This window comes from Cherax quadricarinatus, chromosome 52, assembly GCF_038502225.1.
Source record: "Cherax quadricarinatus isolate ZL_2023a chromosome 52, ASM3850222v1, whole genome shotgun sequence".
NCBI classification, from domain to species: Eukaryota; Metazoa; Arthropoda; class Malacostraca; order Decapoda; family Parastacidae; genus Cherax; species Cherax quadricarinatus.
The window spans coordinates 24,263,107-24,276,696 of record NC_091343.1 but is presented as its reverse complement, the minus strand read 5'-3'; the positions used below and the strand labels follow the sequence as shown (position 1 = coordinate 24,276,696).

At 37.8% G+C, this 13,590-nt stretch overlaps 1 protein-coding gene across 4 annotated transcripts in view; it reads right to left on the bottom strand.

Annotated features, from left to right (window-relative positions):
- Positions 1-1,598: 1,598 nt before the first annotated feature.
- Positions 1,599-13,590, bottom strand: part of LOC128696847 (protein amalgam) — a 92,735-nt gene continuing 80,743 nt past the window's right edge. For 2 of the 4 annotated variants that reach the window (XM_053788256.2, XM_053788258.2), the window contains 4 exons: positions 11,860-12,052; positions 9,582-9,800; positions 7,453-7,579; positions 1,599-4,670 (listed from right to left, as the gene is read on the bottom strand). In XM_053788256.2, the coding sequence (XP_053644231.2) occupies positions 7,464-7,579; positions 9,582-9,800; positions 11,860-12,052 (528 nt within the window). In that variant the 3' untranslated portion in view covers positions 1,599-4,670; positions 7,453-7,463. Of the gene's footprint in view, positions 4,671-7,075; positions 7,386-7,452; positions 7,580-9,581; positions 9,801-11,859; positions 12,053-13,590 lie in introns of those variants that run through there. The other 2 variants (XM_053788259.2, XM_053788260.2) reach the window with 2 other exon arrangements.

Genomic DNA, 13,590 nt, shown 5'->3' with positions numbered 1-13,590 from the left:
ACACATCGGCCTATTCCCATTAAGGCAGGGTGGCCTGAAAAAGAAAAACTTTCATTATCATTCACTCCATCACTGTCTTGCCAGAGGGGTGCTTTACACTACAGTTACAAAACTGCAACATTAACACCCCTCCTTCAGGGTGCAGACACTGTGCTTCCCATCTCCAGGACTCTGAATCCCTTCATAAGTGTTACTTTGCTCACACTCCAACAGCACATCAAGTATTAAAAACCATTTGTCTCCATTCACTCCTATCAAATACACTCGCACATGCTTGCTGGAAGTCCAAGCCCCTCGCACACAAAACCTCCTTTACCCCCCTCCCTCAACCCTTCCTAGGCTGACCCCCTACCCCGCCTTCCCTCCACTACAAATTTATACACTCTCGAAGTCATTCTGCTTTGTTCCATTCTTTCTACATGTCTGAACCACCTCAATGACCCTTCCTCAGCCCTCTGGATAATAGTTTTGGTAATCCCACACCTTCTCCTAATTTCCAAACTATGAATTCTCTGCATTATATTCACACCACTCATTGCCCTCAGACATGACATCTCCACTGCCTCCAGCCTCCTCATTGTTGCAATATTCATCACCCATACAAGAGTGTTGGTACAACTATACTCTCATACATTCCCTTCTTTGCTTCCATGGACAAAGTTCTTTGTCTCCACCGACTCCAAAGTGCACCACTCACCCTTTTTCCCCTCATCAATTCTATGATTCACCTCATCCTTCATAGACCCATCTGCTGACACGTCCACTCCTAAATATCTGAATACATTCACCTCCATACTCTCTCCCTCCAATGTATTTTTTGTTAATATTTTTGGGTGTGTGGAACAGATCAATTGTATTTACATTAATTCTTATGGGAATATTGCTTCGAATTTAGGCCGACCTTCTGAAATGGATTACGGCCAATATTCGGGGTTCCACTGTATCTCCTATTCCCTGGGTCCTGTATGACACCTACAGGTTTATCACTTCTCTATGAATATGCAGTAACAACTGTGAGTCCAGTTAATGGGAAAATTTATTTCCAAAATGGCCACAAAGAGTTACACTGCTTATTATTATAGGCAGTATTTTTTATATGATTATACATGTCATTATTTTGAATTCAGTATACTGTAATGCTTTGCTGCATAAAGAATGAAAAAGCACAATACTGTGACTAGAACAATGCACAAATAATAGGCAAATAGGAGACTGAAACATAAGTTTGTCTCCTATGTGCAGGTTGTATATTTGTATGTTCTTTGCTTTAAGGATATTATTATTATTATTTTTATTATCACACTGGCCGATTCCCACCAAGGCAGGGTGGCCCGAAAAAGAATATATGTGTTGAAAAGTCTATGCATGTGCTTTATAAGTATTAATACTGTGTTAAAACGTAATATTTATCTGTTCTTTATAAGAGTGTAAACAGTATTAAAAATTCAATAGGAAGCCTTATTTTATGAATATAGGAATACTGAATGTTTTAAAACATTATAGAGGTATTTGAGATATCTGGATACAAAGCAGGAATCAAAATTAAAAAAATAAATCGCAAGTTTTCTCTTAACAGGGATAAGTTATGAAAGTCCCCCAGTCTCTAAAAGTAATAATGTTCATACATAACATTAAATTAATACCTACTCTATTTGTCCTGAGGTATTATAATCATGGGTGTTGGTGAAAGTTTCACAGCGCTGGTGGGTCTAGCACTTAATTTTGATTGCAATAATAATAATAGAGACCCACTTACGCAAAGCCTTGGGAGATGAAGAGACGTGTAACATTAGCCTTATATAATAATTTAGCTATCATTATATTGTGAAGATGAAAAATAAATTAAAATCAGAAAGCTATGGAAAAATGTGATCAATAGTACCCATTGTGGTCCAAGTTAATGTGCTGCAATTATTTGTATATATAACTTGGATGATGTTTATGTTGTTTCAGGTACTGTACCTCCTCACTACATCAATTACATCTGGCATTTTTCAAATGATTTAACAGGTTTTGTAAAGGACATTACCTATAATATTTCTATTTTCATAAACAATCCACAATATATTACCACAAAGAGCCATAACTTAGTTTAATTTATATACGTATTTATATAGTGTTCAAACTATACCAATATGCTCTATAATAACCCACATGGAGACAGAAACACAGTAGCGACCAGTGAAGAGGCAGGGGCAGGAACTGTGACCCAACCCCTGCAACCACAATTAGAAAAGTAATTAGGCGAGTACAGAAGATTAATTGGTCTGCACATTTCGATCCCCTTCTGGGATCCTCTTCAGCATATACATCAAATTAATCTTGTGTGTTTCTGTCTCCATTTGGGTTATGATTAAGCACTGACAAGTGTTCATTACACTTTAGTTATCTATACCAGTATGCTTATATAAACAAATGTCTTTTTTCAGATATACTGTACATCATTATGTTTAACCAAACTGATATGTTAAGAAGTAGAGCTTCAAGCCTTAGAAGGTGCAGAAACGAATTTATCACTGCCACTAATAATTATCAAAACAGTAACTGGACGGGATATAATGAGGTTACAAATGGTGATAAACACAGGCAGGTACGTATATAAGAAAGACGCATGCTGTATTAGAATATTTATGAAGGAGACATTTTGCTCACCAGGGACTTTATCAATCTGATTCAGAGGATAAATGCAGTAAGGTGTGAGGGGCTGCACAGACTGAAGGGCAGAGCTTGGTAATGGCTGTGTTCTACATAGGTCGAGTTTGTCAGGCACCTCTGAGATCATGAAATTGCCTTTGTTTTGAGCACTGGTGTTAGTATTTGCAATGAGAGCAGATTCTAAATAGCATCTGCAATGCAAGTCTGATTCTTTGATGATAAATTGGTGAAGGAAGCAATCCTGCATTACAGATGCTGTTTATAATCTGCTCTCTTTGCTACTACCAACACAGCTGTTCGAAACACAAGCAGTTTTATAATCTTTTAAGCACTTGCCAGATTGATCAGGACCTGATCCACTGGGGAGGCTTGGTTTAGGACTAGGCTGTGGGGGTGTTGACGTCTGGAATAATCTCCAGGTAGACATCCTACCTAACCAGAACACAACCATCATCTAGTACTACCCTGCAGCCTATGCAGCAACTGACCCAACCCATTGTATTTATGCTCTGAGTACTAGTCTCTATTGAATTAATAAAGCCCCTGGCAGATGAAATGTCTCTTCCACAAATGTCCAGATATAGTATAACATATGCCTTTCCTACATACAGTATGGGATATGTTCTCAGTGTTGATGAACCTGCACCAACAGAGGCAGCATCAGTGTCTACCATGATATAGGGGCTCCTTGACTTACGATGGGGTTACGTTCCGACAAATCCACTGTAAGTTGAAAATATCATAAGTCGAATATGAATGATATGCTAAATAAATAACTACTGTCATTGAATGAACAAATAATTATTGTAACTAAATAAATGAGTACACATTATGGACTTGCCGTCTTTGTGCTGAGTAATTATCTTAAGTTTTATCTCCAAAGTAATTGCTTTTGCACTATTGTAAAGTCAAAATATCATAAGTCAAACCATCATAAGTCAAGGACCACCTGAATATTATGAATTTTGTATTCACAACTGACTCATAATATGGACATACTTATTATTATAACACAGGTTCCAGAAATGTGGGTTAGTTGCAAATCATTCCAGTTAAGTATTGAGACTTTTTTTTTTTTTTTTTTTTTTAAGCTTTTGCATTGATGACACTTTATTTATTTATGTATAACCTCAGTGCAGTGACTCTGAAACTTTATTATTTGATGCAATGTGATGAAAGTTCTCAGCAGTGTCAGTTTTTCTGATGTGAATTTTAAATCAGAGAACTGCATGTATGTTTAGTATCTTTCACTTATATTGTAAGATGAGGATAATGCTTTTTTGGTTACAATATACACACAATGACTACTTTTTAATTTCTTAAAATTAATTTTTTTACCCATAGCTAATGTAACAAAAATCAATCCCCATAAGTGTTCATATTACTGTCTTCTTAATTTTCCTCATTATCTTACACCTAACTAATTATGAGTGCACTGATAATTTCTCATCTCACCATCACTAGTCAGTTTACAATTTCACTTGTAAAAGAGCAAGTGTGTGTGTGTGTGTATAATATATATATATATATATATATATATATATATATATATATATATATATATATATATATATATATATATATATATATATTATATAAAATTTATTTTTTTCCTTTTCCCATCCCTCCAAGAAATAGGGTTTCCTTGCCCTTCCTTGGATCAAACATAATTCTCATTCTTAAGTGCTATATGACCCTTATTGGTTTAGCGCTTCCACATTAATATGATAATAATATTCCCACTTTTAGAGCAATCTCAATATTCATGAAAGTCTATAACTTCATGGAATGCTTTTACTTGTAACTACCGCTGACTTAGCTTCTGTTGTCCCTCTAGCCTTGGTAAAGACATCCTTAATGTAGTAACACTCTTGAAAGCTCTTATTTTGTGCATTCCAGACATAGTAATTTGTGACGGTTTCCCCAATGGTAGTGAGCTATGCATAGGCAAAATCTGCTCCTTCTCCAGCAATGTACATTTCCAAGCCAGGGATAAATACAATTCTTCTCACAGCCTGAAAAAAAAAAAAATAAATTTTTTTTTTTTTTTTTTTTTTTTTTTTTTTTACAGATAGCAGTTCTGTATCACAGAATTTTGAAGTAACTGTAATATTGCAAAATTTAATAAATAATACTTGTACTATTTTTTAAACAACAAAAATAACTGACCATCCCAATTTTTGAAGCAACAATATGTATTGCAAAGTTTGAAACAGTAGGAGTTTGATATCATTACACTAATTAGAACAAGAGTGTAATAAATCTTGACTTGGAAGATGTGCTTTGCATCACTTGTATGGCTTGATCCAGTCAAAGGGAGTGCCTTGATGTTGAAAGGCTCATGATCCAAGGAATTGGAACCACCCTCTCCTTTCTTGGACCAAACCTGATTATCACAAGTGATTTTTAACTTGTCAAAATCCAAATAAAACTAATCTTTACTTACTTCTTTACTCCCATTATGATGCATGGGAAAAAAATGCTTCAGTAGTTGTCAAACATAATTTATATTTTTAATAAGCACTCATTAAAACAAGATTATACAATATGAAAAAGTTTCACTGTGTGTTTTTTTTATTTATCAACAAAATATGTTTGTTTACTGTAAAACCTGCAGTGCTGTATGACCCTAGTGGGCTTAGCACTTTTTTTATTATAATAAATTTAATGAATAACATGTGATAAATGATTTGAAAACCATTTATGACATGATATTCAGTGAATATTACAGCCACTGAAGCACTGGCAGGCACTGCATCCTTATTTTTATCTGTTCTTCTTCATGGACCATTGTCCATTACTTCATTGTCCATTACTTTCATCCAGTATTTTAATATTGCCTTCCCTATTTCAGCTGTGATCAATGACTTTCATATCTGAATTACAAGCACCAAATATTCACCAGTTTAATTAACATTCAAGGTTGAGGAAGCAACACTTCTTTCAGATGATATTGTGTGAGAGTTGAAAAACAAATATGGAAACTAATGGTCTGATGTGTTACATGGTTTCTTTGTACAGGAAGGCCCCACTTATACGGCGGGTTAGGTTCCAGGCTACCGCCGTAAAGCGGAAACCGCCGTAAAGTGGAACACCCTTTTTTTCCACTTAAAAATGCATACAAACACTAGATAACAAGTTTACACTAACATATATTAAGTTAGCAATAGAACCAGGCATCAAAAAACAATAAAAAAGTACAATACACACATAGTGCACTCATTACTTACCTTAAAATATTTATAGTCTTAATCTAGGGTGAGACAAGTAGTATTTATTGTAAGAAATCAAGTGTGGTATGTATTGTAATAAGCCAGGCTACCTTACCAGGCCACCCCACCCACACATAGTTATGTAAACAAACCAGGCTCCCACATCTTATATTTATGTTTATTTATTCTATTGTGGGGTGTATTTATCATCTTTTTATGTTATGTATCGTGTTTATTATATAATTTTGAAAAAAATATCATGGCTGGATTAATGAAAATGTGTATATTACCGTAATATACGACATTTAATGAGACTCAGTATTGTTATTATCACCACTTGTGCAAGTCGTCTGCTCACATCTCACATTTGTTTATTTATTCTACTGTGGGGTGTATTTATCTTATTTATATGTTATGCATCGTGTTTATTATATAATTTTGAAAAAAAATATCATGGATGGATTAATGAAAATGTGTATATTACCGTAATATACGACATTTAATGAGACTCGGTGACTATTGTTATTATGGCGTCACTTGTGGAAGTCGTCTGCTCACATCTCACATTTATGTTTATTTATTCTACTGTGGGGTGTATTTATCTTATTTATATGTTATGCATCGTGTTTATTATATAATTTTGAAAAAAATATCATGGATGGATTAATGAAAATGTGTATATTACCGTAATATACGACATTTAATGAGACTCGGTGAGTATTGTTATTATGGCGTCACTTGTGGAAGTCGTCTGCTCACATCTCACATTTATGTTTATTTATTCTACTGTGGGGTGTATTTATCTTATTTATATGTTATGCATCGTGTTTATTATATAATTTTGAAAAAAATATCATGGATGGATTAATGAAAATGTGTATATTAACGTAATATACGACATTTAAATGACTCGATGTATGTAAGTTTATTTAGGTACAGGTATACATAAGTATAATTATCAGAGTATATATAAAATATGAAATAACTTTTAAAAACATTTGAAATTTTGGAGTTTCCAGACAAAATGGAGAGACTTAGTGCTTACTGAGCTCATGGAGAATGAAAACAAACAGGGTGGGGCACGGTGACCGTATTAGAAAGTCAGGTGGGGGGAGCCGTATAGTGAGTTTTGGTCATAATTTGAAATGTCCGTATTAGCGGAACGCCGTAAAGTGAAACGCCGTAAAGCGGGGCCTTCCTGTATTATTATTATTATTATTATTATTGTATTTTTGCATTTTATGTTTTAGCAAAGCAATTTTTAATACACAAATATATTTTGAGAATATACATAAAGAATAAATTTTAAATTTCCTTTAGTTTCTTAATGCTATCAATCACTTAATTATGGTCTTCAGTAAGTTACTGTGGTATCCAAACATGTTGAAGATTTATGGTCACTTCATTCCTATAGCAAGACAAAGTTTTTTTTTTTCACTTAATGACTTCTTTTTTTTTGTGCTGCCCCTCTTCCAAGTTTTTGGATGCCTCCCTAGAGGTATATGTCTTGATAATGATCTGTAAATATGAATAACTTATTTTAGTTCAAAATAAATTGCTTCCATAAACAGTCTTGAAAACATACCTCATAGCAAATTATGAGAAAAAACAAGATAGACTGATGGCAGTTACAAGGGCGACCATCTGGCCCCGTCTCTCTGCCGGTGTCATTGTGAAGGTGAATGCTCCTGAGGAATCATCGTGCACTTTTTCTGTTGGATGTAATATCTTTGTATACAGTCATCAGTAAATTACTTTAATATGTATAACATGGAAATTCTCAGTATGAAGGCTACGTACAGAGTTCACTTTAATTCTCGTTTTGGAGATTAAAGTATTGGTAGACTAGTAGTGTACAGGTTACATGCATTTCAGGGTATGTTTTTTTTTTTTATTATCACACTGGCCGATTCCCACCAAGGCAGGGTGGCCCGAAAAAGAAAAACTTTCACCATCATTCACTCCATCACTGTCTTGCCAGAAGGGTGCTTTACACTACAGTTTTTAAACTGCAACATTAACACCCCTCCTTCAGAGTGCAGGCACTGCCTGTACTTCCCATCTCCAGGACTCAAGTCCGGCCTGCCGGTTTCCCTGAACCCCTTCATAAATGTTACTTTGCTCACACTCCAACAGCACGTCAAGTATTAAAAACCATTTGTCTCCATTCAGTCCTATCAAACACGCTCACGCATGCCTGCTGGAAGTCCAAGCCCCTCGCACACAAAACCTCCTTTACCCCCTCCCTCCAACCTTTCCTAGGCCAACCCCTACCCCGCCTTCCTTCCACTACAGACCGATACACTCTTGAAGTTATTCTGTTTCGCTCCATTCTCTCCACATGTCCGAACCACCTCAACAACCCTTCCTCAGCCCTCTGGACAACAGTTTTGGTAATCCCGCACCTCCTCCTAACTTCCAAACTACGAATTCTCTGCATTATATTCACACCACACATTGCTCTCAGACATGACATCTCCACTGCCTCCAGCCTTCTCCTCGCTGCAACATTCATCACCCATGCTTCACACCCATATAAGAGCGTTGGTAAAACTATACTCTCATACAGTCCCCTCTTTGCCTCCAAGGACAAAGTTCTTTGTCTCCAGAGACTCCTAAGTGCACCACTCACCCTTTTCCCCTCATCAATTCTATGATTCACCTCATCTTTCATAGACCCATCCGCTGACACGTCCACTCCCAAATATCTGAATACATTCGCCTCCTCCATACTCTCTCCCTCCAATCTGATATCCAATCTTTCATCACCTAATCTTTTTGTTATCCTCATAACCTTACTCTTTCCTGTATTCACTTTCAATTTTCTTCTTTTGCACACCCTACCAAATTCATCCACCAATCTCTGCAACTTCTCTTCAGAATCTCCCAAGAGCACAGTGTCATCAGCAAAGAGGAACTGTGACAACTCCCACTTTATGTGTGATTCTTTATCTTTTAACTCCACGCCTCTTGCCAAGACCCTCGCATTTACTTCTCTTACAACCCCATCTATAAATATATTAAACAACCACAGTGACATCACACATCCTTGTCTAACTATTTGTTTTTTGTATGTATCCCACATTTGTGTTATTTTCACTGCACAAACTTTCATGTAGTAACTGATCATTCTATTTCACTTCCCTCATGTACTGTACATACCCTCCTGTAACTACAAACCTCCAGTCCACAAACCTTAGCACATTATTATATCAATTCTACACCTTTATATTTCCCCGTGGAAGGCTCCATGATGCCCATGAGGGGCTCTTAATCCAAGGAATTGGACTTGCCTTTCTCCCTCTCTTTAGATCGAACCTGAATGCCTCCTATTTCCCCAGGTGGTGTATGCTCTCATAGGTTTAGTGCTCCCTCCCCCTCCCCCACGATTTTGATAATACATTTTCACTGCATTTTGCACAAACCTTTCTTCACACTAGCCAAACTTACTTTCATCGCTTGCTCGTATCTTTCAATAAACTTGTTTAATATTATCTACTTCTCATTTTACCTACTGACACCATTCTTCTTGTTTTGTACTGCTGCTACTACCACCACCACCATATAATAACTATTATTACTGTTGCTACTATCATGAGTTTACTCTTACTACTACCACTACTATAGTATTACTAATAATAATGACAGTGTTACAACTAAAACTTTCTGCTGCTTATACTTTACTACTACTACTGCGACTAATACCGTTACTACCTGCAGTTGAAACCTTCTTCTGAATTTGCTGCTGCTCTGTTAAGTTGGCAGCCACGATGCTTGGAGTGTTAGGACTGGTAGCAGCATCCATGCTGGGCGTGGGATCTGCTTGCAGCTGACTCACTCCCACAGCCTCTGAAACCACGTCTTCATATTGGTTGATAACGGAGAGCGAATCCTCCCCCTCAGCATCATAATCTTCGGGGGAGTCAGGGCCAGCTAGGAGACAAATGACTCATGCAATTTGTGGGACAAATATGAGTGTGTGTGTGTGTGTGTGTGTGTGTGTGTGTGTGTGTGTGTGTGTACATATGTATGTGTGCATACATGCATGTGTAAACATGCATACATAAATGTTTGTGTATCCATGCTGATATTGTTAAAGAAACTAACCTGCATTTTAGAAAATGCAGGTTAAACTACAATAATTGACCTAAATTTTGACCCTTATACAACATGTACGGTTGCATGAGAGAGCTGGAGAGCTGTAGTAATGAGATGCATGAGTGTACCTGTAACTGCACTGCCACAAGTGCAGTTTAAAAAACTATACCATTTGTGAGATGCTGACCAAAAACTAAGAAGTAAATCATTAAAATAAAACTCTTCTACAGGTTCAGCATTATTCTGTGATAATAAACCTTGAATACCAGTGAGGGGCTCTTTAATCTAAGGTACTGAAGCTGTACTTCCTTGGATTAAATCTAAATGCCTCCCATTTCCCTAGGTGCTGAATGACTCCTGTGGGTTTAGCACTTCCCCCATGATTATACTGCATTTATATTCATGTTTGGGCACTTGTTATTGCTCCAGAAGGCTCGAGGCACTCCTAAATAATTTTCTGACAATAGATGACTGGGAAGCCAAAGTTCCGTTTAACAATCCTGAGCTTTGTGTTATGAAAATATACCCATAGGGGTTTAAAAATTTTTATGAACAATGAAAATAATATAATATCAATAATAATTATAATATTTAGTGTGATGGACCCCACTATTATTATTATTATTATAATCGTAGGAAGTGCTAATCCTGTAGGATTATACAAGGCATATGGGGGAGATGGAAAGTATTCAGTCTCAATTCAGGGAACTGGACCACAGATCCAATTCCCTATATCAAGAGCCCCTCACCAGTGTCAAGGAACCTCCCTTGAGGGGCTGGATCCCACAAAGGAGGTTCCTTGATGCTAGTGAAGGGCTCTTGATCTAAAGAATTGGACCTGTGCTCCAATTCCTTGAATCAAGCCTAAATGCCTTCCATTCCCCAGGCCCTGTATGACCCCTGCGAGTTTAGCATTCTATGAATATAATATGTAATACAATGTAATGAACAGAAGTTACTGTAAGGTATTGGTAAAATACAGTGGACCCCCGCATAACGATCACCTCCGAATGCGACCAATTATGTAAGTGTATTTATGTAAGTGCGTTTGTACGTGTATGTTTGGGGGTCTGAAATGGACTAATCTACTTCACAATATTCCTTATGGGAACAAATTCGGTCAGTACTGGCACCTGAACATACTCCTGGAGTGAAAAAATATCGTTAACCAGGGGTCCACTGTATGTGAAGAATCCGAATACAGTCGTCAAGGTGGAATACGTTACAATTACATTCTTTATATTATGCCCTTAAGCCCCTCACGGAAGGTTCCTTGATGTTGGTGAGGGGCTCTTGATTTAGGGAATTGGATCTGTGCTCGTTCCCCAAATTAAGCCTGAATGCCTTCCACATCCCCCCCTAGGCGCTCTATAATCCTCCGGGTTTAGCGCTTCCCCCTTGATTATAATAATAATAATAATATGCCCTTAAGGGGCTCTTCATCCAAGGAACCAAACATCCTCCTCTTCCTTGGATCAGACCTGAATGCCTCCCATTCCGTAGATGCTATTTGACACCTACAGGTTTAGTGCTTCCTTGTCATTGTAATGAACTTGATTACCCTGAAAAGGACACACTGCAGCTTAAGCTTTAACAAGATATTACATTTAAGGGAGAGTTCTAAACCTGTAGAGGTCATAGAGCCAAGGGAAATCGGTAGCATTCAGATTCAATCCAAGAAAGGGGAGGGCACGTCCAATATCTTGGATCAAGAGCACCTTATCGGCATCAAGGAACCTCCCTTGAGGGATTTACTGAGACAATGTTTCGCTCTGTGAAGAGTTTTATTACAGAATTGGGTTTAGCATTAAGTTTTGATTGTAATAATAATTATTATTAGTGTGACTCTGTCTTTACTATCGTTGGCAGTTTATCATTTATTTCCTTCACTAACCTGGATCAAATGTGGTAAATGTAAAAGTTTCATTGACGTCACTCAGACCAAATTCGTTTTTGGCTGTGACTTGGACATAGTATGTTGCCCCTGGCTCCAGCTGGGTGAAGTTGTGACTGTAAGAGTGGTAGATGGAGGAGGATGTAGTTCCTGGCACCGTCAACTTGATCCCCTCGTCCTCGCCATCACTCTCCTGCAAGAGTGACAAAATCTGCATAAAAATGTTAATTTAATTTACAGGTGCCCTATCAGCCAGGTTGTGATGAATATATGGGCCTGCAGGCTGCTAGCACTAACATCCTTGTTGACCAGGTAGGTCATTTTTAAATTTAAAGATAAAATTAAAAACTAAAAAATTACCAGCATGAATTAAACTCACAACACATACTGTTTTAACACACTTTTATTTTATAATAATAATAACACACTAAACCCACTAGACCCTAGTGGGTTTAGTGCTTCTTCTTTATAATAATAATAATAATATAATCATAAGTAAGTGTTAAACCCATAAGGGTCATACAGCACTGCAGGGTAGGGTGTGCTAAAGGTTATTAATGCTTGATCCTGATCTTTATGTAGTTCACTGGTGTTGTCCCGACCCGGGTCTTTTTCAGTTGGTGACCTGGCTGCTAATCTGCTTGATCTGAGACTAGCGAAGGTGGAGGGTATAACAGACGTTGAGTTAGTAAGGGCGGTGATGACTGCTAAAGGAAGTATAGTCAAAGTTTGTGATAAATCTGTTGCTGACAAAATGTCAGAGTCTGTGCCAAAAGTTGAGCTGTCAGCAAAGAGGGAAGATAGAGTAAGTGGTACTTACCTAATTGTACTCACCTAATTGTGGTTGCAGGGGTCGAGACTCACCTCTTCACTGAGTGCTACTAGGTCCTCTCTCTCCCTGCTCCATGAGCTTTATCATACCTCATCTTAAAGCTATGTATAGTTCCTGCCCCCACTACCTCACTTGCTAGTCTATTCCACTTCCTGACTACTCTATGACTGAAGAAATACTTCCTAACATCCCTTTGACTCATCTGGGTCTTCAGCTTCCAATTGTGACCCCTTGTTTCTGTGTCCCCTCTCTGGAACATCCTGTCTCTGTCCACCTTGTCTATTCCACGCAGTATTTTGCATGTCGTTATCGTGTGTGCCCTAACCCTCCTGTCCTCCAGTGTCGTCAGACCGATTTCCCTTAACCTTTCTTCGTAGGACATTCCCCTTAGCTCTGGAACTAACCTTGTCGCAAACCTTTGCACTTTCTCTAATTTCTTGATGTGCTTGATCAAGTGTGGGTTCCAAACAGGTGCTGCATACTCCAGTATGGGCCTTACGTACACGGTGTACAGTGTCTTGAACGATTCCTTACTAAGGTATTGGAACGCTATTCTCAGGTTTGCCAGGTGTCCATATGCTGCAGCAGTTATCTGGTTGATGTGTGCTTCCAGAGACATGCTCGATGTTATACTCGCCCCAAGATCTTTCTCCTTGAGCGAGGTTTGCAGTCTTTGGCCACCTAGCCTATACTCCGTCTGCGGTCTTCTTTGCCCTTCCCCGATCTTCATGACTTTGCATTTGGCAGGGTTAAATTCGAGAAGCCAGTTGCTGGACCAGGTGTCCAGCCTGTCCAGGTCTCTTTGAAGTCCTACCTGATCCTCATCTAATTTAATTCTCATTAACTTCACATCATCTGCAAACAGGAACAGGGTGTTAGGGCATTGATGACGTTGGAGG